The sequence below is a fragment of the Grus americana genome, chromosome 15 (genome assembly GCF_028858705.1).
Source record: "Grus americana isolate bGruAme1 chromosome 15, bGruAme1.mat, whole genome shotgun sequence".
NCBI classification, from domain to species: domain Eukaryota; kingdom Metazoa; phylum Chordata; class Aves; order Gruiformes; family Gruidae; genus Grus; species Grus americana.
Genome location: NC_072866.1, coordinates 7,275,508 through 7,299,887, shown reverse-complemented (window position 1 = coordinate 7,299,887; position 24,380 = coordinate 7,275,508). Strand labels below are relative to the sequence as shown.

The 24,380-nt window shown below is 38.1% G+C and overlaps 2 protein-coding genes across 4 annotated transcripts in view; both read left to right on the top strand.

Moving 5' to 3' along the window:
- The window catches only part of PDPK1 (3-phosphoinositide dependent protein kinase 1), a 34,553-nt gene extending 15,118 nt beyond the window's left edge, over positions 1–19,435 (top strand). For both annotated transcript variants that reach the window (XM_054842724.1, XM_054842723.1), the window contains exons 3-14: positions 2,907–2,949; positions 3,144–3,281; positions 4,488–4,632; positions 7,043–7,140; positions 7,874–7,949; positions 9,424–9,492; positions 9,978–10,074; positions 11,274–11,447; positions 11,824–12,041; positions 12,696–12,753; positions 13,661–13,813; positions 14,412–19,435. In XM_054842724.1, coding sequence (XP_054698699.1) covers positions 2,907–2,949; positions 3,144–3,281; positions 4,488–4,632; positions 7,043–7,140; positions 7,874–7,949; positions 9,424–9,492; positions 9,978–10,074; positions 11,274–11,447; positions 11,824–12,041; positions 12,696–12,753; positions 13,661–13,813; positions 14,412–14,519 — 1,377 coding nt within the window. In that variant the 3' untranslated portion in view covers positions 14,520–19,435. The remainder of the gene's footprint in view (positions 1–2,906; positions 2,950–3,143; positions 3,282–4,487; positions 4,633–7,042; positions 7,141–7,873; positions 7,950–9,423; positions 9,493–9,977; positions 10,075–11,273; positions 11,448–11,823; positions 12,042–12,695; positions 12,754–13,660; positions 13,814–14,411) is intronic.
- A 115-nt stretch (positions 19,436–19,550) lies between these two features.
- KCTD5 (potassium channel tetramerization domain containing 5) overlaps positions 19,551–24,380 on the top strand; it is a 36,568-nt gene continuing 31,738 nt past the window's right edge. The window contains exon 1 of one of the 2 annotated variants that reach the window (XM_054843031.1): positions 19,551–20,041. In XM_054843031.1, coding sequence (XP_054699006.1) covers positions 19,799–20,041 — 243 coding nt within the window. In that variant the 5' untranslated portion in view covers positions 19,551–19,798. The remainder of the gene's footprint in view (positions 20,042–24,380) is intronic. The other variant, XM_054843030.1, reaches the window with a different exon arrangement.

The following is a 24,380-nucleotide window of genomic DNA, read 5'->3' as shown; positions in this document are numbered from 1 at the left end:
CTTAAAGAACCCATGAAGCAATTAATAATTTCATTTGATGCTTTTGTAGTTGTCCCACTGTAAGACAATAAGTAATATTTCTGTATCTTTTTCACATGTCATTTGTTTTAGATACCTTTTGTTGTTGATCTCTAAATGTTGGGTTTTTCTGGTTCTTCCTATACAATCTACTGTGGTGTTTAGGAAGCAGGCCTCTAGTAGTCATCGAGCATAATTTGCACTTAAATAAATAGTTTGCAACTTTCAGGTTGATCTTATCAGTGTTGATTAGGGGGGAACGATCACCTCCATCAACATACTGGCAGCATTCCTCCTAACGCAGCCCAGGGTACCTTTCTCCACTGTTGCGGCAAGGGCACGTTGCTGACTCATGTTCAGATTGGCGTCTGTCAAGACCCTGGGTCCTGTTCTGCAAAGCTGCTTTCCAGCCCATCAGCCCACAGCGTATACTGGTTCATGGGGTTATTCCTCCCCAGGAGGAGGAGCTTGCAGCTCAAAAATGGGAACTGCATGAGATTGCTGCCTGCCCATTCTCGAGTATGTTGAGGTCCCTCTGGATGGCAGCACAACCCTCTGATATATCAACACCAGAGCTCTTGATCTGTGCAGCATGTATCTTCATGTGGCTATCAAAACATCTTGTTAAAAAACATATGCTTCTTACTAAACATGATTGTCGATTCAGAGATCCAATTGTGCTCCCCAAGATCTTCACTGATATTCTGACTGAAAAGTGTTCATCTCAAAGCAGGGGCCTTCATATTACCAAGCCTCCATTGACAGCTTCAGATTAAAAAAAAAATTAATAATTTACTCAAGGTCATAATGAATATATTTGACTTTCTTAGACTTCTATTAAGCTACCATAAACTCTACCTGCTGCCAGTGTTGTATTTCAAATTCAGCAGAGATGCACGTGATCTGACCTCAGAGGATTTTTCTTCAGAGCATTCTGCAATTTTGTGGGACCTTCTTCTGCAGCTGTAATGGTTCTTAAACCCATGCTTGATATTAACAGATACACAAATGCAGGGCCTTCTAGTTGTTGCTGTGCTTTTTTAAAGTAATGAAAATCTACATGCTTTGTAGACAGCTTCAAGCTCCTCTCAGAATAATATCGGTTATGTGGTGGCAGAATTATAATTCCTATGTTTGGGTAGGCATGTGGTTCTCCTCACCTCCTTCTATATGGCTGGTACTTCCCCCTCCACCTTGGTTTTGTCTCCACCTGTAAATGAGATTACTCTTACAAAGAGGAGGAGCTCTGAGGAAGTATGAGTGTCTGACCAAAATCAGTTCTTAAATGCAGACTTAATCTCTGGAAGTCTGAGTATTTGTTCAAATTTAGAATGGGGCTTGGCCATGATGTGTGCAATTATGTTAGCAATTATTTCTGCTTTGTAGCCTCTGTTAAGGGTTCTCTGCTCTTCTTATCTCACCTTTCCCAGTTCGAGACGTTTACACTTCTTTCTTTTGTCTGAATTTGCAACTTACATGTTTACATGTTCTGTGAATGCATTTGGTTATGTGTTTGGTGTTTGTTTGTTTTAAACTACCTGTCTAAGGTCTAATTCCTTTCTATAGAATTTACATTCCTTATTGATACTACTTTTTCCCATGGGGTGGATAAGATTCAGGCCCTCGATAGTAGAGACGTGGTATTAGCATGTACCTCTGGGTCTTTTCTTGTGTCTGATTCTACTGGTTTTTGTTGATTACTAGCTAGGAGAAAATTAGGACATATGGTATACTCAGGTTTAAGTGAGGAAGGGACTTGAGGGTACCCAAGTACTTCTGCTAGGAGGTAAATACTCAGCCCTGCGTACTTAGACTACAACTTTAAATAATGTTACCTGTGTACACAGAAGGGTCTCAAAAGTTCCTTATGCAGAGATGCAGCTTCTAACAGACTGGTTGTTTCTAGTGGAAATTTTCATTGATCAAATACTGTGAACTTCAGTGTTTGTAGAAGATGAACCGCATGCAGTTCTTTCACCTGAAAAAGTGCCTTATTTAGAAGCTCTTTTTATTAAATGCCTAACACTTTTATCAGGTGTATGTAATAATATTTTGGAGTACTCTGTTATAACTGATTTTGCAAGGGATTAGAATATAATGAGAAGTGGATTAGAAGCAAGCCTGGTGCAGTGATTTAAGATAAATTAGTATAATGTTGATTCTAGCAAGGTATTGGAATGGATATAAACTTAAAATGAGAAAAACATAAACTGTAGTCACCTAGTGTTACAAGATTATTGCTCGGATTCATGCAAGAGAACTTTTCAGATTATCTTAAAAGTTGCCTTTTATAGAAGTTCTTTCTTGAAGATGAGCTTTAATTTGTGTTCTTCCAAAAGCTTTTCTCTGGAAAAATGTAGAACTGCTTGCCTGAAACTTTATCCCTTGCTTCTACTAATTGGAAATCTCTCATTCCTTTCTTTCAAATCTCTTTCCTAACACACTGTAAATAGTTGAAAGCTTTGTCTCGCTTCTTGCTTTTGATCTTTCAGATAAAATGTATCTTTCAATCTTTGCCATTTATGTTAAGAAAAAGTTCTGTGAATGGTTAGATCTTTATAAATATTTCTCAGTGTGCTTGTTGCTTTTTTTTTCCCCCCTTTAAGAAGATTTGGCAATTTACTGTGACTTACCTTACAATCTTCAGAATTCTTCTGGGAAAAAAATCCCAAACAGGTAAATCAGTGATTACTCAGTCAGGTGTATAAGTCTTTTAGCAAAAACAAGAGTTGGTATGCTGAACTGAATTTCTGCAGAGGTCTTACTGAAGCGAGTATACTATGGACACATGCTTAAATATTTTGCTGATTGTAATTGTGATAGCTTATTTTGAACAATCACTATTCTAAATGAATGGTTACAATATATTTTCTCTCCTCTGGCAACAGGTTGTCTTGGCTCGAGAATTGGCAAGTTCTAGAGAATATGCCAGTAAGTATTGTCTCCTTCAACGTGAACTCTTTAAAAATAAAATATCAATGTAGTCCTGTTACAAAACACCTGTTCACAAGAGAGAATTAGTGGTTTTGCGATCATTTTATCTAACCCAGAATCCCCAAAACAAATTACTTAGACGAACTTAATTTAGTTGTACATCCTGCATTTTCACTCTGTCTCTTTTTAAGTTAAAATCTTAGAAAAACGTCATATCATAAAAGAAAACAAGGTGCCATATGTGACACGAGAGAGAGATGTAATGTCCCGCCTGGATCACCCTTTTTTTGTGAAACTCTACTTCACCTTTCAGGATGATGAAAAGCTATGTATCCTTTGCATTTTAAAACTTGCTGTAACATTTTCTTAACAGTCCCCTGTTTTGGTTCCTTTGAAACGTTGTCTAACAGGAATGATGAAAATAACTTGAGGTATTTAAAATATCTTAATGTTTGCGATGCAATTTTTGCAGTTATGCTCTTAATAGAAATAAAGCAAATAGAATGAGTGTGCACTCTCAAAGAGAAGAGTGGGTGACTTGAAGGACAGAAGAGATGAATAAATAACTTATATTGTCCATGTGGTAAATGCTGGTGGGTGACTTGCAACAATCTAAGTTTAAAATAAATAATTTATTTTTTTTTAATATTGGGGGAAGTATGAGAAATGTTTTATTTCTGATATATACACACAATTCCTATGTTTAAAATAGCCAGCTATATTTACTACTATTTCTTATTTGACCGATTAGATCTATTAAAACTTTTCCTATGTAAAAGTGCTTACAGAATAATCTGAATGATAGAAAGCTGAAACTCTTCTGTTTGGGCCACTGTTTCCCAAGTTCTCTCTCTAGCAGTAATTGCAAAGTGCAGTTTCATCTTGAAAGCTCGTTGGTTTGCAGTCAGCTTTTTTTTCTTGAGAAGAAAAGGTTAATCATGTGAATTTCCTCCTAAGCTTCCTGCTTTGAGTTGGCTCTGCCAAGGGTAAAAGGATGGATCAGTCTATTTCTGAGGTCAGCAAGTAGTTGTGTTTTTCACAGAGGCTGCTAGCAGTGCTAACAGGCCCTATATCACACGTATGTACATACACATGTACTCATGTGCACTAACAGAACGTACAGAGGCTCTTTTGTAATGTGATTTGCTCGTTGAACACTGGGAACTTTGGAACTTTCCAGATGATGGGGCAATTTTAAACTTGGGTTGAATGCTGGTTATGACTGTAAATAGCTCTCTTTTGAGGGCAATTATGTATACAGTTTAAATGAGTTATTCAGGTGACTGTCTGGAAAAACTACAAATTTAACCCTTTATGTAGTCTTTGCTATGCTAAGAAATTGGGACCTGCGTCCGAGGTTGTTAAATATGTTTAAGAAACTCTTTTGGATTGCTACCATGTGAAGTTTCAAATTAACCAACTTTACTTGTTCCCTATTCGTGTATTTTTAGTATTATTCTTGTCTTTGGAATGAGGTGTGGGGATTTTTGTTCTACAATGGTTTTGTGATGGACCTTAACTATACTTAAATTCAGACTTTGGGCTTAGCTATGCCAAAAACGGAGAGCTGCTAAAGTACATACGCAAAATTGGCTCATTTGATGAGACCTGTACCAGGTTTTATACTGCTGAAATTGTATCAGCCTTGGAGTATTTGCATGGGAAAGGAATAATTCACAGGTAAGACAAAGTTGAGACCAATGTGCATTTGATTATGCACAAGGTGGTTTTTCTAGAAGTGTTCTTTGTGAAGTCTAAATCAAACATGGATTCTGTGGAAAGCTAATGAGAGCATAATAGCCTTTCATTAGCATTAGTACTGTTGTTAACATAGAGAGCTAAACAAAGAAAACTTTAGAGGAGAGCCAATCTCTGTTATTTTACCAACTGATCTAGTGGGGAAAAGTAAGAAAACTTTTTGGCCTAGAATTAACGTTACCAAAAGCTTATCTTTTTCAAGCTTGATCAATTGGTCTAAAAACAGAAACTGACTTTTTGTTTAACTAAGTTTTTTCCCCCTGCTGTGTTATGTACCAAAAGTTACTAGAATTCTGCTGGTGTATGAATTAGTGTGCAGCATGTCATCAAGAAAAGTAAAATTAATGTATGTCAGTTTTCATTGAGGGAATAATTTCCACAAAGCTGAACAATAACTGGTAAATGGTGAAATTTAGCACAGTTTTTAATAGGACCTTTGCAGTTGTTCTTGATGTAATTATATTATCTGGATAAGCATGTTTTGTCATGCGTATTTATTAAACAAATTAAAGCTGGAAGTGTGAGAAATCTGAGCTGCAGAACTTCTTTTTGGGTAAGAAATCTACTTTTGTCTGTGGGTTCCCAAGCAGTTGTTCATGGAACAGTAGATGCTAGTTGGCAAAAAGCTGGCTGATTATAATTCTGATAGCATTATTACTTCTTTAAGTTATATTTAAAAGGACAAAGTATTTTCCCTAATACTTTTCTGTGAAATAATTGGGAATAGAATCTAAGGGGGCTGGATGTGGAGAGTACTAAAACCATAAAATTTTCTGCAGGGGGAAAAAGTTCAAGAACTTACAGTTTCACTTCATTATATGGTTCATGTGTTAGGCTGGGAGAATGCTTATAAAATGAATATAGCATGATTGTCAGTATTACTAAGCCTATATTGGAAATCTTGTATTGTAAGAGACCTGCTTTATATATATGTCTTCATATGAAGGCCACTATGAGAAGCTCAGAAGAAAACAGTGGAATTGTGCAATTAGAGAATTTGGTATGAAGTTTGTTTAATTGTAAGTCCATAGCTCTAGCAGTGCCTGAAAGCTCTTGGGATTTTCTGCTGCCTAAAGAAACATGACATGAGACCGAACCACTTTAAGATGCCAGGCTACTCTGGGAAAGTTACTACAGATATCTCTCTCTTAAGTGTCTATCTATATTAAAAACTATATCCTAGATCCATAATATAAATATATAATATAGGCATATATTATATAAACTGTATGTATATGTGTATATAGATGTATATATGTAAAAAAACCACACACAGCACTGTTAAAAAGGTCCATCCCATTCGTGTACTTCCTACTTGTTTCTGAGAAATAGTTACAGGAAAATGAATAAGATTTTTATGGCTCGTGTGTCATAATTACTTCATTCCAATTGCTCTCTGTGCTAGTCCACAGACTTTAAACTGTACAACTGCACAACCTGTGCTTTTCAATAATAGGAGGGCTGTAATCTGAGGAAAATCATGCTGCACAATGGTTGATGGAAACAGCTTTGAATTTGCACTGATTTTTCTTACCAGTTAACCAAAACAATTCCCACGCTTCTAGATTTCTTTATGAGCATCTAAAGATACTTCTTAGGAGGGAAGTATGTTGTCTTTTCCTGTCCACTGAGGAATCGTGGTGCAAAGTAAATAATATCATAACAGTGTAACCCAATGCTATTTTTTTGTGTTGTTGCTAATGAACCTCTTGACATCTAACTCTGTATTGCTGTATATTGTGTGTGTGATACTGGTTTTATTCAGAATCAGAGGCAGAGTCCATACAAATGGTACGCATACATCTGAAATACAGATTATACATGGATTTGTATGTGACAACTGCAAATATGCTATTCTTAAAGCGTGGAGGTGGTTTACAGTTCTTAGCTGTTCCGGACAGTTAGCTGGGGGTAGAGAGCTGCCGTTGTTTGACTAACTGGAGTTTTGCGCTGAGTAAACTGGTCTAGAAGATCTTACTCCATATCAACCTGTCAGATGTTATTTAAATTAAGGCTTGGAAGTGAAGGGGCTTGGGGTTTTTTGGTTGTTGGGTGTTGGCATTTTTTCTTTTTTTTTTTTTTAACAAGTGATATGCATAATAGCTTAGTTTTGAGATTATTCATTACTTCAGGTCTTCTTAAAAATGTTAATTAATAGGCTTTTCAAAATCTGTCAGCAGTCTGCATGTTGACAGCTGCAAGTTAGAGGGAAGTTGACACATTAATGTTTATAGAATGCATCATCTATGATAGAATTATGTGCATAAGTTGCTAGACAGTTTTGCAACTTTTATTTTTAAACAGCACACTAATTAAAATCTGCCTTTTCCAGGGACCTTAAGCCAGAGAACATCTTGCTAAATGAAGATATGCACATTCAAATAACAGACTTCGGAACAGCAAAAGTATTATCGGCAGATAGCAGACAAGGTATGCCATTATTTACTTCATGTGATGCAGATAACTGTAGCAAGTGGTCCTTTTGAAAATGTATGTATGTTGCATTTATGAAATTGTAACCTTCAAGTATCATTGCCTCTTACCTAACAAAAATCACTGAGAGGTCTTGAAACTGTTTTGACTGTCACTGCTTGGATTATGCCAGAAGAGATAATATTTGGTGTCATGATATAGCCAGCTAGATCACCAAACGTAGTGGGAAGTTAAACTGCTTCAAATTACTTTTTATTTGCAAGACAAGAATACAAATAGTTACTGTGGCTCAGCTGAAACAGTAAGTTTTTACTCTGCTTATGTATTTAACCTCAGTGACTATCAGATTTGCTCAAATGTGGTTATAGAATTCTTGTGTCGCTAGTTGCTTAGTATTAACCTGTGAATCAATGATGCTGCAAACAGTGCCTGAAAAAAGTACTAGGCTGAACTGAACTTGATAAACTTAATTTTTTACTTGAATGTAGTAAGCTTGTGTTGGTACCTAAATGCCTAGCTTCTTGAACTAAATAGATATCACTGAGATTGATTTATCTCTTCCAAGCAGGTTTTGTGGATGGGTAGAGAAATGACATTTTCGTGGGTTTGTTGTAGCATTATATAACTTGCAGTAGATTGCTTTTGGGGTGGTTTTATGGGGTTGGTGGAAGGGGGAGGTTGGCTTCTCCATGAGTATGTATTTGCTTATTTCTTTCCATCTTCTTCCCAGCACGGGCAAACTCATTTGTAGGGACAGCACAGTATGTTTCTCCAGAACTGCTGACAGAGAAATCTGCCTGTAAAAGGTGAGGACTCTATTGTATTTCAGAACTTTACTGGCTCTGTCAGTATACTGTCAAATAGGGGCAAAGGGGTAAATAAAAGCAAGCAAGCTTAGTATTTCAAAGAAACAAGATGCTTGAGTATAAAGGGGTTTTTCTTAAGAGAGTTTGAAATACTTTTTTCTTAACAAGTATTGCTTCTTGTCTGAGTACTGATTTTCTTAGTTCATTTTCCTCCTGGGGTTCTACAGACAGGATTAGGTGTTGTCAGGGGGAGGAGGTATGTAATGTGAAGTTGGATTTCTCTTACCCATAAATAAATCAGAAAAACTTTTTCTGTTATCCAAATAATATAATTATTTTAATTGTTTTATATAGGCTTATTCTAATATGGTAATTTCTGCTGTAAAAGCAACAGAATGTCACATTTTATCAGTTCAGGGAAAGGCTACAGCTTGCTTTGACTTGTGTTTAGATCAGCTTGCAGTTATCTTTGCTAAACTGTGCTTGGGTTTTGCAATGGTTTAAAGCTCATCTCTCTGCCTGGTATGTGATACTCTTGAGGAATTTCTTACCTCATTTAAATTGGTTTTTGATTGTAACCTACAGACTGTTGTATATCTATTTTATTACAACAATTGAAGAATAATCAAACTAATCACTGAGAAATCATAGGGAAAAGAGATCTCTTATATGAATAACTGTGGTAATTTGTGCTAGGGTTTCTTAAGATGATAGAAATAGCATTAGACTTTCCACTTTTGCTTCTGGTAAGGAGGTTTTGAGTGGTTTGGCTAGTGGAAAGACTTCATCAGGCCATCGTCTCCTTTTAGAAGTTACATAATGCTACATCTTTACAGAAAACTCTCAATTTGAGTAGTTTTGAGTCTTTGTTAGTATTTTAGTCTTCCATAGGGGTTTCTAAGCTTTAATCAAATCTATGTATAGTTTACCTCAAGGTAAAATAAATTAAAAATACTCTTTCAGGCCAACACACTAAAACTTAAGACTTTCCCTCACCCATGTACTGTATAGCCTGCCTTTTTGTTTGTCTCTTGAGAAAAGCTTTAAGTAAAAAAGCTGTATTGTGACTTTTTTGTATAAAATATTTAGAGGAAAGGATTTTAATTCTGAAGGAGCATATATTGCATTAAGTTGGATGCATCTTTGAATTGTGGTAGCAGATAATAAGTATTCTTTTTAATCTCATTATGAACCCATTAATTATTTTGACAAATACAGCTGTCTTGCACATGTGCTTGTAATCACTTGTTGTGGGATGGTTACTGTATACTTTTTTTTGAAAGTGGTGTTGCTTGTCTACTCTTCTGTCAAGGAATGAGGTGAAAATAGCGTGGAAATTTTGCTAGGCAGGTCTGTCCGATGTGTTCATGCTATGTTTTAAATAGCAAGGCTTAAGAATTTTTCTCTTAAATTACAGTTTAAAGACTTCTTATAAGAAAACATGCTATGTATTTTTTTCCTCTTTCTTTTGAAGCTCTGACCTCTGGGCTCTGGGTTGTATAATATATCAACTTGTAGCTGGATTGCCTCCGTTTAGAGCTGGGTAAGAGATTTAAGCTAATTCTTTACATGTGGATCATAAATATATTGACCTGGTTTTGGCTTTTACCTTACTACCAGTTCTGAAATACGACTTTTTATGGTGCAGTGTCGGTGTTAATGTCATGCCTGCTTTTATTTGTCCTTTCTGATGCCATGAAGATGCTTAGACAGCTATAACTAGAGTTCCTGAGAGAGATTCCTTCATTTATCCTAGGATTTCACATGTAGCTTATACCATAAAGGTAACTATGCCTACATGAAGAGGGTATGAGGCACCTCTATATTGAGCCATTTGAACTTTTATTGTTATTATTCAAGTATCATAGATACTTGGAAGACTGTGCCCCTTTACCCCCTTAGAAAGATTTATGGGAATGTGACTTAACTTGTAGATCCCCTGTTTAATATTTGTCCAGGTTATGTGCTGTTAAGGTGAAAGAACCATGGAGAACTAATAACAAGAGCTAATATTTTTCTCTTTTGCAGAAATGAATATCTTATATTCCAGAAGATAATAAAGTTGGAATATGACTTTCCAGAAAAATTTTTTCCCAAGGCAAAAGACCTTGTTGAAAAGCTATTGGTAAATATTTGCTGCTGTTAAATGATTTGATAACATTGGAAACATTCATCTTTTTTCCTAAAGTTTCTGTGCACTCTGTTGCAAACCTTATAATATAAGAACGGCTGTGAGCATTATTGATTGCATAGGGGAGTGTCTTGACAATCAACATCCATTATTAAACAGCACTTTTATTATTATTTTTTAAATCTAAATTCTAAAGCATGGATAAGGAATGTCTCTCAGTGAAATGGAAGCAAATAGTTCTAAATACTGTGCATTACACAGAAGTTAAGATTCAAATGCTTAGGTTTACATAGTACTTGGATTAATTCTTGTTGAGTTATATAATGAATCGTTTAGTTGAAAACAGTGTTCTATATATCACAGGGAGATACATTCATTACATTGTAAATCAACTTACCTTGCATTTTAGCATGCACTTACCTTGCACTTAATGCATGTCTCAGTAGTATCAGCAAAGAATTACTCTGCATGTGAATGTTTGACAGATAGGAAGAAAAAATAGTTCTGTCTCATCAGCGAGATATAGCTATGACATTAAAATGAATATGCAGAGAACATTTTGGGCGGTATAAGCCTTTTGAAGTTCAATAGTCTAGGATATCAGCATGGGATGGGGGGTGAGGAGGAAACTCTGTCTTATGTTTGTGGATGATAAGTGCAACCATCGTAAAGGGCCTAGCAGCATGTTTCTGTCTCTAGGCCAGCTCTGTGGCCAAGCCAGTGCCTGCTGAATGGTAAGGTCTGGGTTGCATCAACATCCTGAGAACTGTGTGGTTTTAGGGTGCTTGAGAGGTTTGTGTTTGACACCAGCTGTGGCTTCCACAGCTTCTTGCATCACTGGAATGTGATGCTGGGCCATACTTAAATGAGCTATGCTCCGTCAGGCCTTCTCTGTATGTTTGCTTGGTTTTGTTTCTGTCTTTATGAAGAAAGCAAGCCAAAAAATTGTGTGGACCCAAAGTAGTGCTGCTTTCTGTAGATATCTGAGCTGGTCTAATACAAAATGTTGCTGACAAGACATGCTGACAAATAACGTTGTATTATAAACAATCTCCTTATGTTCTAGGTATGTATGCTTAGGGCAGTGAGACCAACTGGTTTTAAGTTTTTGCATGCTGCTGTGCAAATGTGAATGGTGCTCACCCTTTCTTGTCATTATTTTATGCATGTTAACTTAATTATAATTTGCTCAGGTTCTAGATGCTACCAACAGATTAGGTTGTGAAGAAATGGGAGGATATGGACCTCTTAAGGCTCACCCCTTCTTTGAATCGATTGTGTGGGAGAACCTACATCTTCAAACACCCCCAAAACTTACAGCTTATTTACCTGCTATGTCAGAGGACGACGAAGACTGTTACGGAAACGTATGTTTGTCTATTGCTATATTCAGCTCTGCTACCTGAGACTTTCATTAAAGCATAATTATTGGATATTAAGTATTTTTATTGAAACTACTGATTAGTTATATTTTAATGAAGACTCAATTATTAAGAATCTAATATAAAATTGCTGGTTACAATTTGACCTAGTCAACATTTTTTTTCTGATAAAGTGTTTGGAAAAAATACTGGTTGGCTTCCTCTTGACCAAGGATACTTTTTCGGATAAGTGCCTGTTAATCTATAGAGAGTAGACTGTCATTTTGCGCAAAAGCATGCTTAAATTAAAAGCCACAGTTCAGTGAGAAATAAGCTTTTTAATCAAAGAAATTTCTTTACTTCATTTTGTTTCCTCCTTTAGTATGACAATCTCCTGAGTCAGTTTGGTTGCATGCAAGTTTCTGGTTCTGCCTCTTCTCATTCACTGTCTGCCCCAGAGACAAGTACACCACAGACATCAGGAGGAAACATTGAACAGTATATTCATGATCTTGACAACAATTCCTTTGAGCTGGACTTACAGTTTTCTGAAGATGAAAAGAGGTTACTTCTGGCAAAACAAGCTGGTGGAAATCCTTGGTAAGATCTTTGAATATAGCTCATCTGTGTCTTGCACAGCAGGAAGGAATGCAGAAAAATAAGTTGTTTTGGTACAGATTAATATTTGGTAATCTTAATATCTTCAAGCAAACAACTAGCAACTAGATTTTTCTTGACTTCTATTTTTAAAGCAATAGCAGTGAAAACCTAATATGTTAATATGTTTCTAAAATTTACAATGTCTAGATGATGTTGTGGAGTATGTTTATAAGATAGGCAGAAATGATGCTGTACCAGTGCTGAGAAGTCGTCCCTCTACAGCGTCCTAGACCTGGAAGAGGTTCCTTCTTTCTTACAGTTGCCTTAAGTTGGGGGTGTGTGTGTGTTTGAATGATAATATTATGTTGATACCTAACCAAAATACCACCAGACCATGTACTTATTAACATTTCTCTTCACTCTTCAGAGGAGTTTCTCATTTGTGATTTTTTTTTTTTCCCCTGTCACATTTTAGAAAAAACTCTTTGGCTGGAATGAGGAAGAGTCCAAAACTTACCTAGTGAAGTTGTTCAGGACTTTGGTGGAAAAGGAGACACTAGGGAGAGACATGGAAAATTGTTTGATGATAGTAATAAATTGTTTCCGTGGAAGAATTACTTCTGGAGTAATAGTTATTTTTCTTTTTTTTTTAAGGCATCAGTTTGTAGAAAATAACTTAATCCTAAAAATGGGTCCAGTGGACAAAAGAAAGGTAGGGGCTCTTCTTAATTCCCTGTAACAAGATTTAGCTGTCAAATTTTTGCACAGTTGCAGCATAGATAAGGAACCTGTTTTAGAACTTCCTTGTTTGACTTATTTGTAAGTGTCAAGTTGTTTTGTTTATTTTTTAAAATGTAATATTTTCTTGTGAACAGATGAATTTTTCTTAATTTAGTGGTGTGCTCTTGATTTTTTTGAAAAGGCTAAAAACAAATGTACTATTGATACTTTAATTTCAAGACTGTAGTAAACGAATTTTTATTCCCTCTCCTCCTCCCAGTCTGATATAGCCCACTAAATGCTTTGTCTTGATGCATGTCTGCATGTGGATCGAACCACAAATATTGGAAAATAAAATACAAGCCCATATTATCCTTAACTGTGGTGTTTTTCCTGGATTTGAGTAGTGCCTGTATCCTGAGAGAGGCAGAGGTGATGTTAGAACAGCTTTAAGTATTAACATGGTACAGATGAGTAACAATAGGCTGTGTCAGCTTTACAGGAATGCAGGTTCTCTTTCATCTAAGTTACTACCTACGTGTTCCAAATTTTCTCCACAAATTCATGAGTATTGATCTCTGTGCTGAAATCTTTGACAAACAGATTTCACTTCACTCAGTACAGCTACTTGTTTTATGTTTTGTTAGAACTTGAAGATGCTTTCTTAAAATAGTACTTGTGTTTTGCCATGTAGTAGGAATGGACTGCAACCCCCTAAAAAAGGAGTGAGGTCAAATAGGTAAAGCAAAAGAAAACAAAAAAAGTCCCCCAAACTCAAACATACTATCCTGTCCCTGAGGTGGTTTAATTCTACCTCTGGTGCTAAATTCAGAGATCTACACATTTACTTTTTTTCCTCATGCTTTTTTTTGCATTGCTGCTTCTACTTTTCTTGTTAGGGGTTGTTTGCACGACGGCGCCAATTGCTGCTCACAGAAGGGCCCCACCTGTATTATGTGGATCCTGTCAACAAAGTTCTAAAAGGAGAAATTCCATGGTCTTTAGAGTTGCGGCCAGAAGCCAAGAATTTTAAGACATTTTTTGTTCACACAGTAAGTGACTTTAATTTCTTTGTAAGTTGCACTATGATCCTTGAACAATTATTGTAAGTTGTTAACAAATTATTCTAGAGAAAGCATAATTCCTTAAATGCAAGTGTTAATAGCCTTGATTTAAAAAAACAAACAACAGAAACCCACAAAACTCAAAACCCAACCCCAAAACCCAAAATTAAAAAAAAAAAAACAACAACAAAACAAAAAACCAAAAAAACCCAAACCAATTAAACCCTGACATACACGTTTCCCACAAAAATACAAGTGTATTATTTTATTATTCATATATAAATAAACTATAAGGGCATTTGGGGATTTGAAGGAAGTTCTTAAGAACTTTTAAAATTTAGCCATCTCTATATGTAGTGGATCACAAGGAGTGTACCAATAATATATTGTCAGTTGACTGCTTAACAATATTGAGATGCCAGATGGATGGTTATTCAGTAATATATAATGTTATATAATTGAAGTTAACTTTTGGAAAGTTTATGATCTAATTCTCAGTGATTATTTTATTAGTAGGTGCAGAATAATTACTGCTTTTTGGTTAAACTGTGTTCGGAGTACTCATTAAAATGTTGTTCACTTATAGCCAAACAGGACATATTACCTGATGGACCCGAGTGGGAATGCTCATAAATGGTGCAAAAAGATACATGAAGTTTGGCGGCACAGATACCACCAGAATGCTGCTAAATAGCAAAGCTCATCCAAAATTTCCCAGTTTCCCTACTTGCTGCTAGAACTCCGTGTGCAGCCGATCAGAGGAATCTTTTCAACCCACCTATTACCATCTCAAGGGGAAGCATATGTCTGAAATGTTCTGGTTTTGGTTTTTTTTTTTTTTAAAGAAAGAAAAAAAGAAAAGCAAAAACCTAATGGAATTCAGGGTCGCTTTGCTCGCTCTTTGTGCTTCTGTTGAGGCTTCCACATGCATATCATTGCAGTGAAGATCTTGCTTTTGTGCACTTCAGCTCAATTTCTGCTGCAGACTAGTGGATAGACCTTGCATTACCAGCTTCACTTAAGATGAGTTAAAACCAATCCACACGCACACATGCCGAATCATGTACCAGCCTTGCGTTTTATGGGGCTGGAGTTTTCTGTGACTTTCAGATTATCATTAAACTGTATTTCATCAGGGAGCTTTTATATGCCTCTCCTAAGCACCACCTCTTTGTTTTCTCTTCCTTTCCTCACAGTCCCCCAGCTTATTGGTATATGGCATTTGTAGCCAGGTCAGTTGCACCCTTGTGTAATTCCTAATATAGTTCTGGTTGCAGGATTTATGTGGTACTTCAGTAATTATGTGAATGAATCAGATGTATGTGTCTGGCAGACAGGCTCCAATGATACAGGTTGTGAGAGAGTAAAATGCTGAACATGGCAGTGAAAGATTTCTAAAATTGAAATGTTGGCTTCTGAAGCAGATAAGATTTTAAACATTCAATTTAAATTTTAATATGAATCATATGTGTGTTTAATCAAGGGACAATAAACTTACCAGCATGCTTTTAACTAATGCTAACTAAAAAATTAACTAGTTAGTATGGGGGAATAAAGGTTACTATTGAAGTAGTAAATAGTTTTTCACCTTTTCAGGAGATGAGGGCTAGAAGCTTTCTTTCCAGGGTGTGCATGTATTGTGCATTTTAGTGGGGCCAACCTATTTACCTGGGTAGAGAAGGAAATGTGAAAGCTTTGTACAATTGATTACTTGACTTTTTTGTCTCATTGCATAATGAGATGTACAAATAATTTTGGTCCTTGGCCAAATATTTAGCAACTCTGAAAAAAATTAAACTGAAATACTAGATCCATAAAGTAATCTGGTTAAAAATTCGAAGGAAAATATTGATACAAAGGGGAAATTATATGGTACTTAAGGCATATCTATAAAATGAAAATATTTTTCATATCGATCTCCTTTATCCTCTTCAAATTAAGGCTTTTTTGTGGTCAAACATTTCTTGTGATGTTGCAAAAACATAACTTTCTATGTGCTAAAAACAGCTTCCCTAATGGTATGTTCAACATGCCCGTGTTCCTGAAACTTGCAGAGAGGAATGACCTAGGTCTGGACAAAGGCATTCCATCCTTGTTTTAAAAGCAGTATAAACATCACACCTATTTATTCACCTTCTACACATACCATCTCTTTGCATTTTGAGGTCTCGTACTATGATGTGCTTTTCCTTCCACCAAAGACAGAAATGTTCCACTGCTATGTTGAAAAAACTCATGGGCTACTGTTCTAGAAGCAGTATTTTAAAAGCAGTGGCTTATCAGGATTTCTCAGAAAACAAAGTGTTGGATATTTTGTTGTTGTACAGGGTAAAAGAGATTTATTATTGGTCTTTTAAAACCTGTATTATGTGGTTGAACTTGATGACAGTTCATCTTTTCCAGTATCTTTCAGTCTTTAAAGGAGAGAGAGTGCAGTTGTCTGTTCTTTTGGAGGAACTGCGTTCTTGTAGTCTTCTGTTATCCCACCGTGTACACAGACTTGACAAAAGTAAATCACTGGCTTAGTGCCTGGTGTTAAGGGAGCTAAGGTGTTCTGTAAAACGGCTGAGGTGAAAGACAGAACACCATTCCCTTTACATCATCAGAAATTTCATCACGTACAAGGTACACTCCTTGTTACTAAAATTTGAGTAACACAGTACACCTTCTATCCGTGCCTGTATTAATCCTCTATTTACCATTCTAACCAAGATGATGTGTATTGTAAGTTTGTTGCAGTGCTATCCATTTGTTCTCTGGCTGTCAGATTCCAGCTGTCTGAGTCCACTGGAGGCAACCCTACCACTTTTGGATTTAGTCTTTGGTTTAGGGATGTAGATGTATTCCCAACTTCATGCAGGAGCGTTTGGCAGTGATGGAGATTCGTCGTGCCACTGCTCTTTGGTGTGACAAAACTTGGCCTCACATAAAAAATCTGGCAAAGTTGTTCTGCTAATAGTGAACGCCTTAGCTTCATTAGGAGATGGAGTGATCTCCATTGGCCTGTTCACTAGGTGGAAATCCAGGAATGCTTAAATGTGCTTTCTGTAATACTTAGATTTGTAGTTATTTTACCATAACAAAGTAATTACTCTGCTTCTTCACACCTTGAAAATCCTCTCTCGGTAGACTTCCGTCCTGCCCACCAAAAGCTTTCAGCCAAAGAAATCTTGATAGCAGTAAGCTATCGAGAAGGTGTCTGGAAGGCTGATGTCTGCATTCCAGTATTCCCTTTCTCTTTTGACAATGCTGTCACTAGAAAACTGTGAGCATCTCTTACAGGCATCCCCCTCCCCTTAGAACTTCAGTGCTCCAAATCAAGTCTTCCTTAGCTGCTGCTTTTTGGGGGAGGAACTAGAACTTTTCTGGGAGAGGTATTTGTCTGTCTTGGACTGTAAGTGAAATCTGTGGTTTTGAAAGATGGCAGAAGAATAGTGAGGCAAGACAAAGCAATCATGTGGATTTAAGTGTGCTTCACCAGTTTGTCCACTTAAATGTGTATTGGCAGGTGCTGCATACTATGAAGGGCTGGTTCCTGTTTTAAAAGCTTATACCTGGAGTGAGGTAGCTTCAGATCTTTGTCCTGAAGATCACTCCTGTGGCTCACGGGAGTTCACGGAATGAACTGGACAAAGGAGGTTCTTCAGAGCTGCAGATAAATTGCTCTGCTCTTTATCCAAGGTCTTTCAAAGCTCAAAAAGGGTTGTTAGGCACTTGAAGACTCTTCTTAGGACTCCTCACTGCAAACCTACCGAAAACCCAATCTGTTGATTGCTTCATTCCATCTTTTGTGTTTTGAACAACTGTCAATCATTTGGTCAGTAATGCTGTAATTTTGTTTTGCTTGGGATTTGAACTTCAGGAAGGTATTTATTGCATCTGTTTTCTGTGGGGTGGAGCTTAAGAAAGGATGAAGTACCACTGTTAGAAAGGATTTTTGAATCATACTGGTCTATTCAGTGTCACAGGAAGTTTAAAATGACTTTGATAAACTGGAGAGATGAGTTTATTACCATTGGCCTTAAAGTCCAGTTTTAAAAAGGATTTATATTCAGGAAGACATGCTTCAGATGTAATGTTGAGGCATTGTGAGCAGACCAACATCACCCATTAAGGTCTCATTTGCTAAGCACTTAGATCCTGAAGACATCAAACTATCACATAGTACTGTGCTCCACTTTTCTCCTTCTGATGTGATTTAGTTGTGAAGTGTCCGCTATATATAAGCCCAGAAAAAAACTCTGTAGGTTGAAACAAAGATGTGATAATTGTAATTAATTTTTATAGTTCAAGATACTTAATTTAATGTGCTTGATATCATTACATTTTGTGCTGGGAACTTTGAAGAATCCTGAGGATTCCCCCACATGTATATTTAACAGTTTCTTTGGAATGATTTAGTAAAGTCAACACAATTACTTCATTTGGCCTGTGGACAAAACATTTGATTTCAACACCTTGCTGAGGAGAGAACTTGTGTATTAATAGTTGCCTAAAGATGTGATCTGTGGATTCTGATCATTCTTTCTACTAGTGAATTACACGAATAGGTGTGGTATTTATATCTGAAATTTTGCTGAATGCCTGTGATATTTTATGCAAATATTTTATTAATCAAATGGAAGTGCTCCTGCAAAGCTTCATGACACAGATTGTCCATCGGTTGATCAAGTGAGCTTACAGATAAGTAATTCTCTGACCCAAAATGACGTGCTTTCAGTTAAGACTGGGAATTTAAGAATGTTTCCTCTTTCTTAGAAGAAATACGACTTCTGTACAGCAAACGGAGAGGTTCTGAAGCACCCACTGACCTGGTCTGCCTGTCAGCATGGCAGTGAATGTAGAAGGTTGCCATTTGACACAGCTTCCTATGACCGTGTGCTAGCTCTGATTGGATGTGGCAAATGTTCTAAATTGTAGCAGAACTTACAATTACTGTATCTGACTAAAGAGAAAAAAATAGAAACCAGGAACCATAATCAGTTTTGATAGTTGTATGCTAGCTGTTTTCAGGTTGGTGGCAGTCAGTTACGTGTGTAATATTCTCTACCTGGTTTGTAGCTGTAACTGTGATGTACAGATAAAAGAAAAAAACAAAGAAAAAAAAAAACCCCACCTAAGAAAAACCAACCAAAAACACAAACAAAAAACCCAACCCCAAACCCCCTCAACAAACACCACAAAACAATCTCCCTTCCTCCAAGAACTCGTGAAAACAGAAGCAAATAATGCAATGATATAAGATACACACTTTTGTATTTTTATTCTTATAAGGTTATTTGCTGGCTCTTGTTGGCCTCTAGTTCAGTCTGTGTTATTTAAATTCTAATATATGAATTATTTGGATTGAATTCATGTTCGGGGCCATGGTGTTGTATGTATTGATGTACAGCCTTGAATGTGAATAATTATTGTAAACTATATTTTACACCTTTTTTCTGGCTTTATTATATAAATTTTCTATTGGTCGATGATTTAATCATATCTCATAATTTAATGACTGTTTATTCTCCTCTCGACAGATCTCTGTGCTGTAGATGTGTAGTTAGTGACTGGATGATGGATTTCACTTATGCTTGGTAGTCTGTAATAAAGGCATGTAGGGTCCTGGCCTGGCCTCCGCCTCTTCTTCCGCCGGGGGGCGGGGGGATACGGGACCTCCGGGCCAGCGGGGGCGCTCTCGGAGCCGCGAGCGCTGCTTCCGGGGCCGCGGCCTTGGCGGGGAGGGGAGGGGAGAAGAAAGGAGAGGGGGCCGCCCGCTGAGGCCGGAGTTCGGCGCTCGGGCGCGGCTGGGCGCGGCTGCCCGCTGTCGGGTCGTGGGCGACGGCCCCGGCGGCTGAGACAGGTCCTGCGGCGCAGGCGCCGGGTGAGAAGGGGGAAGGGAGCAGATCCGAGTGGGACGCTTCCGGTGGGAGGTGCGCCCGGGGACCTGTAGCTGGGCGGACCCTTCCGGCGGCGGCGGCGGCGGAGAGGATGGCGGCGGAGAACCACTGCGATTTACCAGTTCCCCCGATCGGCGGCCTCGGCCTGGGAGGCCCGGGCGGGCCCTGCCGCCGGTGCAGCTCGGCGCCGCCGCCCGGCGCGGTGCCCGGCAAGTGGGTCCGGCTGAACGTGGGGGGCACCTGCTTCCTGACCACTCGGCAGACGCTCTGCAGGGACCCCAAGTCCTTCCTCTTCCGCCTTTGCCAGGCCGACCCCGACCTGGACTCGGACAAGGTGAGCGCGGGGCCCCGCCGTTCTGCCCCGCCGCGGCGGGGGGAGCGTTGCGGCCGGTGTCCCCGTCCCGCGTGGGAGCCGGCGCTGCCGGGGGCTCGGTGTGCCGCGTCGCCTTCCCTCGGGGCGGGCGGCCAGCCGTCCTCGGCGGTGAGGGGAGCACGGAGCTCGGCGCCGCTGCGAGAGGCTGCGGAAGGGCCGCGGCAGGCCCTGCCGCCGGTGGGGGAGTTCCTCAGGGGTCGCGTTGCTTAACGAGGCCGTGTGCTCACGGGAGCTGGCGGGGGGGTACGGGGGGTTCGTGTCGCGCAAAGCCACCGGGTTCGTGAGTAACACAAGTGCTAACCAACATAACAGGGCGAGGCAGGATCCTTTGTGTGTTTGCTGAAATGTTGACGTTCTCTGACCGGGTCTAGTTTTAGTGGTTTAATGGAGTATCTGCCCGCACTGATGTGTTATTTCTGCACTGTCATCACCCTCGTGTTCGATTTCACGAACCAGATCAAGCTACTTTTGATAATAACCACTGTCACTTAGCCACAACATTCGGTGCTGCAGTAGTCCTTTGAGTAAAGCATTACTTACCCTGCACAGACTGCAAATGGTGGGTGACGCTGGATGTTCGGGTATTCGTTCTGACTCATTTTTAGTAGGGAAAGAAAAGTTACTGATTAAGATTGTTGGATTTGGGAGCATAATGGACAAAAAAGGACCTCCAGTACAGTGCACTTAGGGAAAAGAAGGCAACAGTTTATAACCCTTGAATATATAACTGACAGGTTGAAAATAAAGAGTTGGTTTTTGTATATCAATTTTTAATTTATTTTTTCAGTGAGACTAGTAGTAAATCTCTTTGTTTTTTCATGCATAATTTCCAGAAAGGATGTTTAAATGCTTAAGAAGATAGGGAACAGAACCTGAATAGTGGTCCAGAGTTAGAGAAAAAATACCTTGAAGTGTGGTGGTGTGGGGATTGTTTTTTGTTGTCTTTGGCTTGCTTTGGATTGTTTGTGGTTTTTTTGCAGAGGATTAGCTTAAACTGACCTATAAAAATAAATTTTAAAATGTAGGTGGCTTGGTGATAAGTCAGAAACTGGCTTCACTTAGGAGGGAGTAGGCAAGCTTTCTTCTAAGGTTTCTTAAATAAAAGATAAGGCACGCTTAATAATTAAGGCACCTGTTTCAGTTGTTCCACTGCAAAAAGGTGTTTGTTTGCTATCTCTCAATGTCATCAGAGAGAGAGAAGGCGCATTTTTAGAATAAATGCTTTAGTTCTAATTAAGGCATTTGGTTGCCTTTTTTCACCAATTGATGAAATCAATCATCTGTCTTTCACAAGCTCTGTCAGTGAGGTGTTGCTCTCTTGCAAAAATTTCATGAGGCTACTCCAAACATTTTCTTTTTTACTGTGCTTACATGTTTGGGTTGTAGCAGTAAATTATAAACTTATGCTAAGGTTATTTAGCTATTTGGTAGGATATGGAGAGACCTGATGGATTTTTTTTTTGACTGTTTCTAGACTGACTTAGTTATAGTTGTTAATAGTGTGCATGACAGCTTAAAGCTAGCTGGAGTCACAGCTATAGAAAGATGTCCTTTGCTTACAAGGAACATGCCTATACATTGTTTGAGCTGCTTAGATATTATTAATTGTCATCCTTTTTTGCCAATGTAGAAGTCTAATGGAAACCACTTTAGCAAGATGCAAACAAATTGCATTATCCTGTCATTATGAGTACCCTTTTTTATAAAATTGTAGCTGGTATAGTTATCTTTAATAGATGGTTGTGCAAGTCAGTATTGAGCATTAGAGCTGGTCTTTGACCTATAATTCCCTGGGTTTGATTCCACTATGTTTTCTTCCTAAAAAATCACATGGGTTTTAAACACCTCCTTTTAAACTTCCAAGTGAGAGAGAATGTGTTTTGAGTTCACGTGTAGGCTGATCCCTTTTACCTCCATCCCAGACATCCTTGTCCCTACCTCCAGATGAGGATGTGGGGGAGGCAGGGTAGGGAGAATCCTGAGGGATGAGCCAGCAGATGAGATTGTCAAAACTGATAGCCACAGCCCTCTCTTTGAAAGAACTGTGAAAAATCCAACCTCAACAAGGTATATCATGTTTCCTGTATGGGGAGTTTGTCTGGGATGCACTTCAGTAACTCACTCTGGGAAGTTCTAGATGTATTTTCAACAGTTTAATACTGAATTGTGCTCATAATACAAAACACATTTTATAGTTCATAGGCACATTTCATATTCCTCTGATCGTGCTCCATCTGATAAGTATGTAACTCAGCAAAAATGAAGCAGGAGGTATATTTTTTATAACTTCAGTGAGTTAAACCAGCTCATGGAAAGCTCTAATGTTGTTCCAACCAACAAAAGGGAAGGGGGCAGATTGCACATCTAGAAGCAAGACCAAGCAGAAGAGCCAATAATTAAATTAGATTGTACACCAGTCAATATGTGTCTTTGAAGAAAAATGTTTAGTTCACATTCTTTCTTGCTTTGCCAGATTGCCAAATCAGAATCTGTAGAAAATGAAGCCATAAGAAATGCTTGTGTCAGATGAGAACAGACCTATAAGCAAACCCAACAATTAATAATAGAGCTGTTTCGGTCTAAACTCAACAACTGAGGCATATAAAAATTAAGAAGTTCTGAAACAGGTTAACTGGATGAGTTTGTTAGAAATGAGAATAAGAAACTGAAATAGTTCATGCTATGAAGAAGAATTGAAAGGCTTCAAGAAAGGTAGCATGTTTACCTTCGAATTATCTTCAGGTGCTAGTGTGGAACAAGGCTGTGCAGCCTGTCTCTTGGTATCAGATATGTATCCAGTTGCAACAGAAGAAAAATTAACCTTGGCACACACCCTGTGGCAAAACTCATTTGAATGGAATGAGACAGAGACAATGATTCTCTGAATTTCGTCTGTTTCCCAATGTGACATGCATCTTGGTGTTTAAGACTATATGAGAATCATTTCAGCAAATGAATGAGTGGTAGTGGTCATGCCTACTGTTCACAATAAGATTTGTTTTCCAGAGTATTTAAATCTTGCTTTAGAGATGAATACGTAAAAACAGACAAGCAGAGTCTCACTCGCTTGTCATCCTTGTTTAACTTATTGCTTATATTGTAAGTTTTACTGCCAGATAATTCCTGATTTCAGCACCTTCCTATTTTATCTATATGCCAGTTTTTATAAACTGTTTTATCATTCTTTAAACTTTCCCCTAAGCAAGAAGATTGTCAGCCTTTCTTAATAAGGTTTTTGGTAACAGTACTCATGCTTGATTTTTAACGCCTTTCTAAAGTTAAGCATAATTGTACTGAGGTAGGATCTGTTAAGGACGGAAGGAAGCAGCAAGCACTGAATGTTTTAGAAAAATCAAAATCTTCCTGGCAGCACATCCTTAACTGTCAGCACTAAAAAGTATCTTAGTTGTAGTCATTATTCTAAGATATAACTGAGATGATAAACTTTATTTGTCCATGAGATTTCTGACTAGTTAGATGGGTTGTGTCATTAATGTAGTTTTGATTAGTACTGGCAGTCTGCTGATGCTCAAAGGTTTTAGGTCATATAGTTTGAGAAAAATGTGTTCTGGGCATCTAGCTCAAGATTTAAAAAGCATAGGGGGCAGGGGAGACAATTATTTCTGAATCCAGATTTAGTGCCAAATATTATTGTATTTCTGTGCATATTGCTGCCTTTAGCAGAACTTCTGCTTGCTCCGTCTATGTAAATGATGTCGGGTTTTTAGATACCCATGTCAGAGTGCACGGCTTTGAGCCAAGAGCTTGGTGGTGTGGATTCTGAGTGTCTCCATTCTGGAAAAGTATTTGAGGAGAAGTCTTTGAACTAGTTTTGACTTCAGTGAAGATAATTAACTGGAAATAAATTTCTGACATTTCAACTAGTGTGTATTAATGCAATTATTGGGGAGAACGTTAAATGGGATTAGGGAGATGTATGTATTTGGTCCTACTTTAGAGTCCTACTGGAATCCTGTACCTGATTCTGGTATCCACAATTCAAGGCCACTTCAAAAATTGGAGAATTTGAAGGGTAGTCACAAGATGAAATACAATTTGGTGGAAGGATATAAAGAGCAAAACCTGTTTTTTTGGCAAGGAGTTTAAGGCGTGACTTCTCAGTCCAGACGTACAGAAATCTAATAGCAAAGCCTGTTCAGTCTAGTAAAGGTATTGTGAGATCCAGCTGGTGAAGTGTGAAGCTATAGATGTCCAGGCTAGAAAGTACATCTTTTTAACAGCAATAGTAATTAGTTATTGGAATAGCTTGCACAAAATGGTTAGGTTTCACCACTACTTT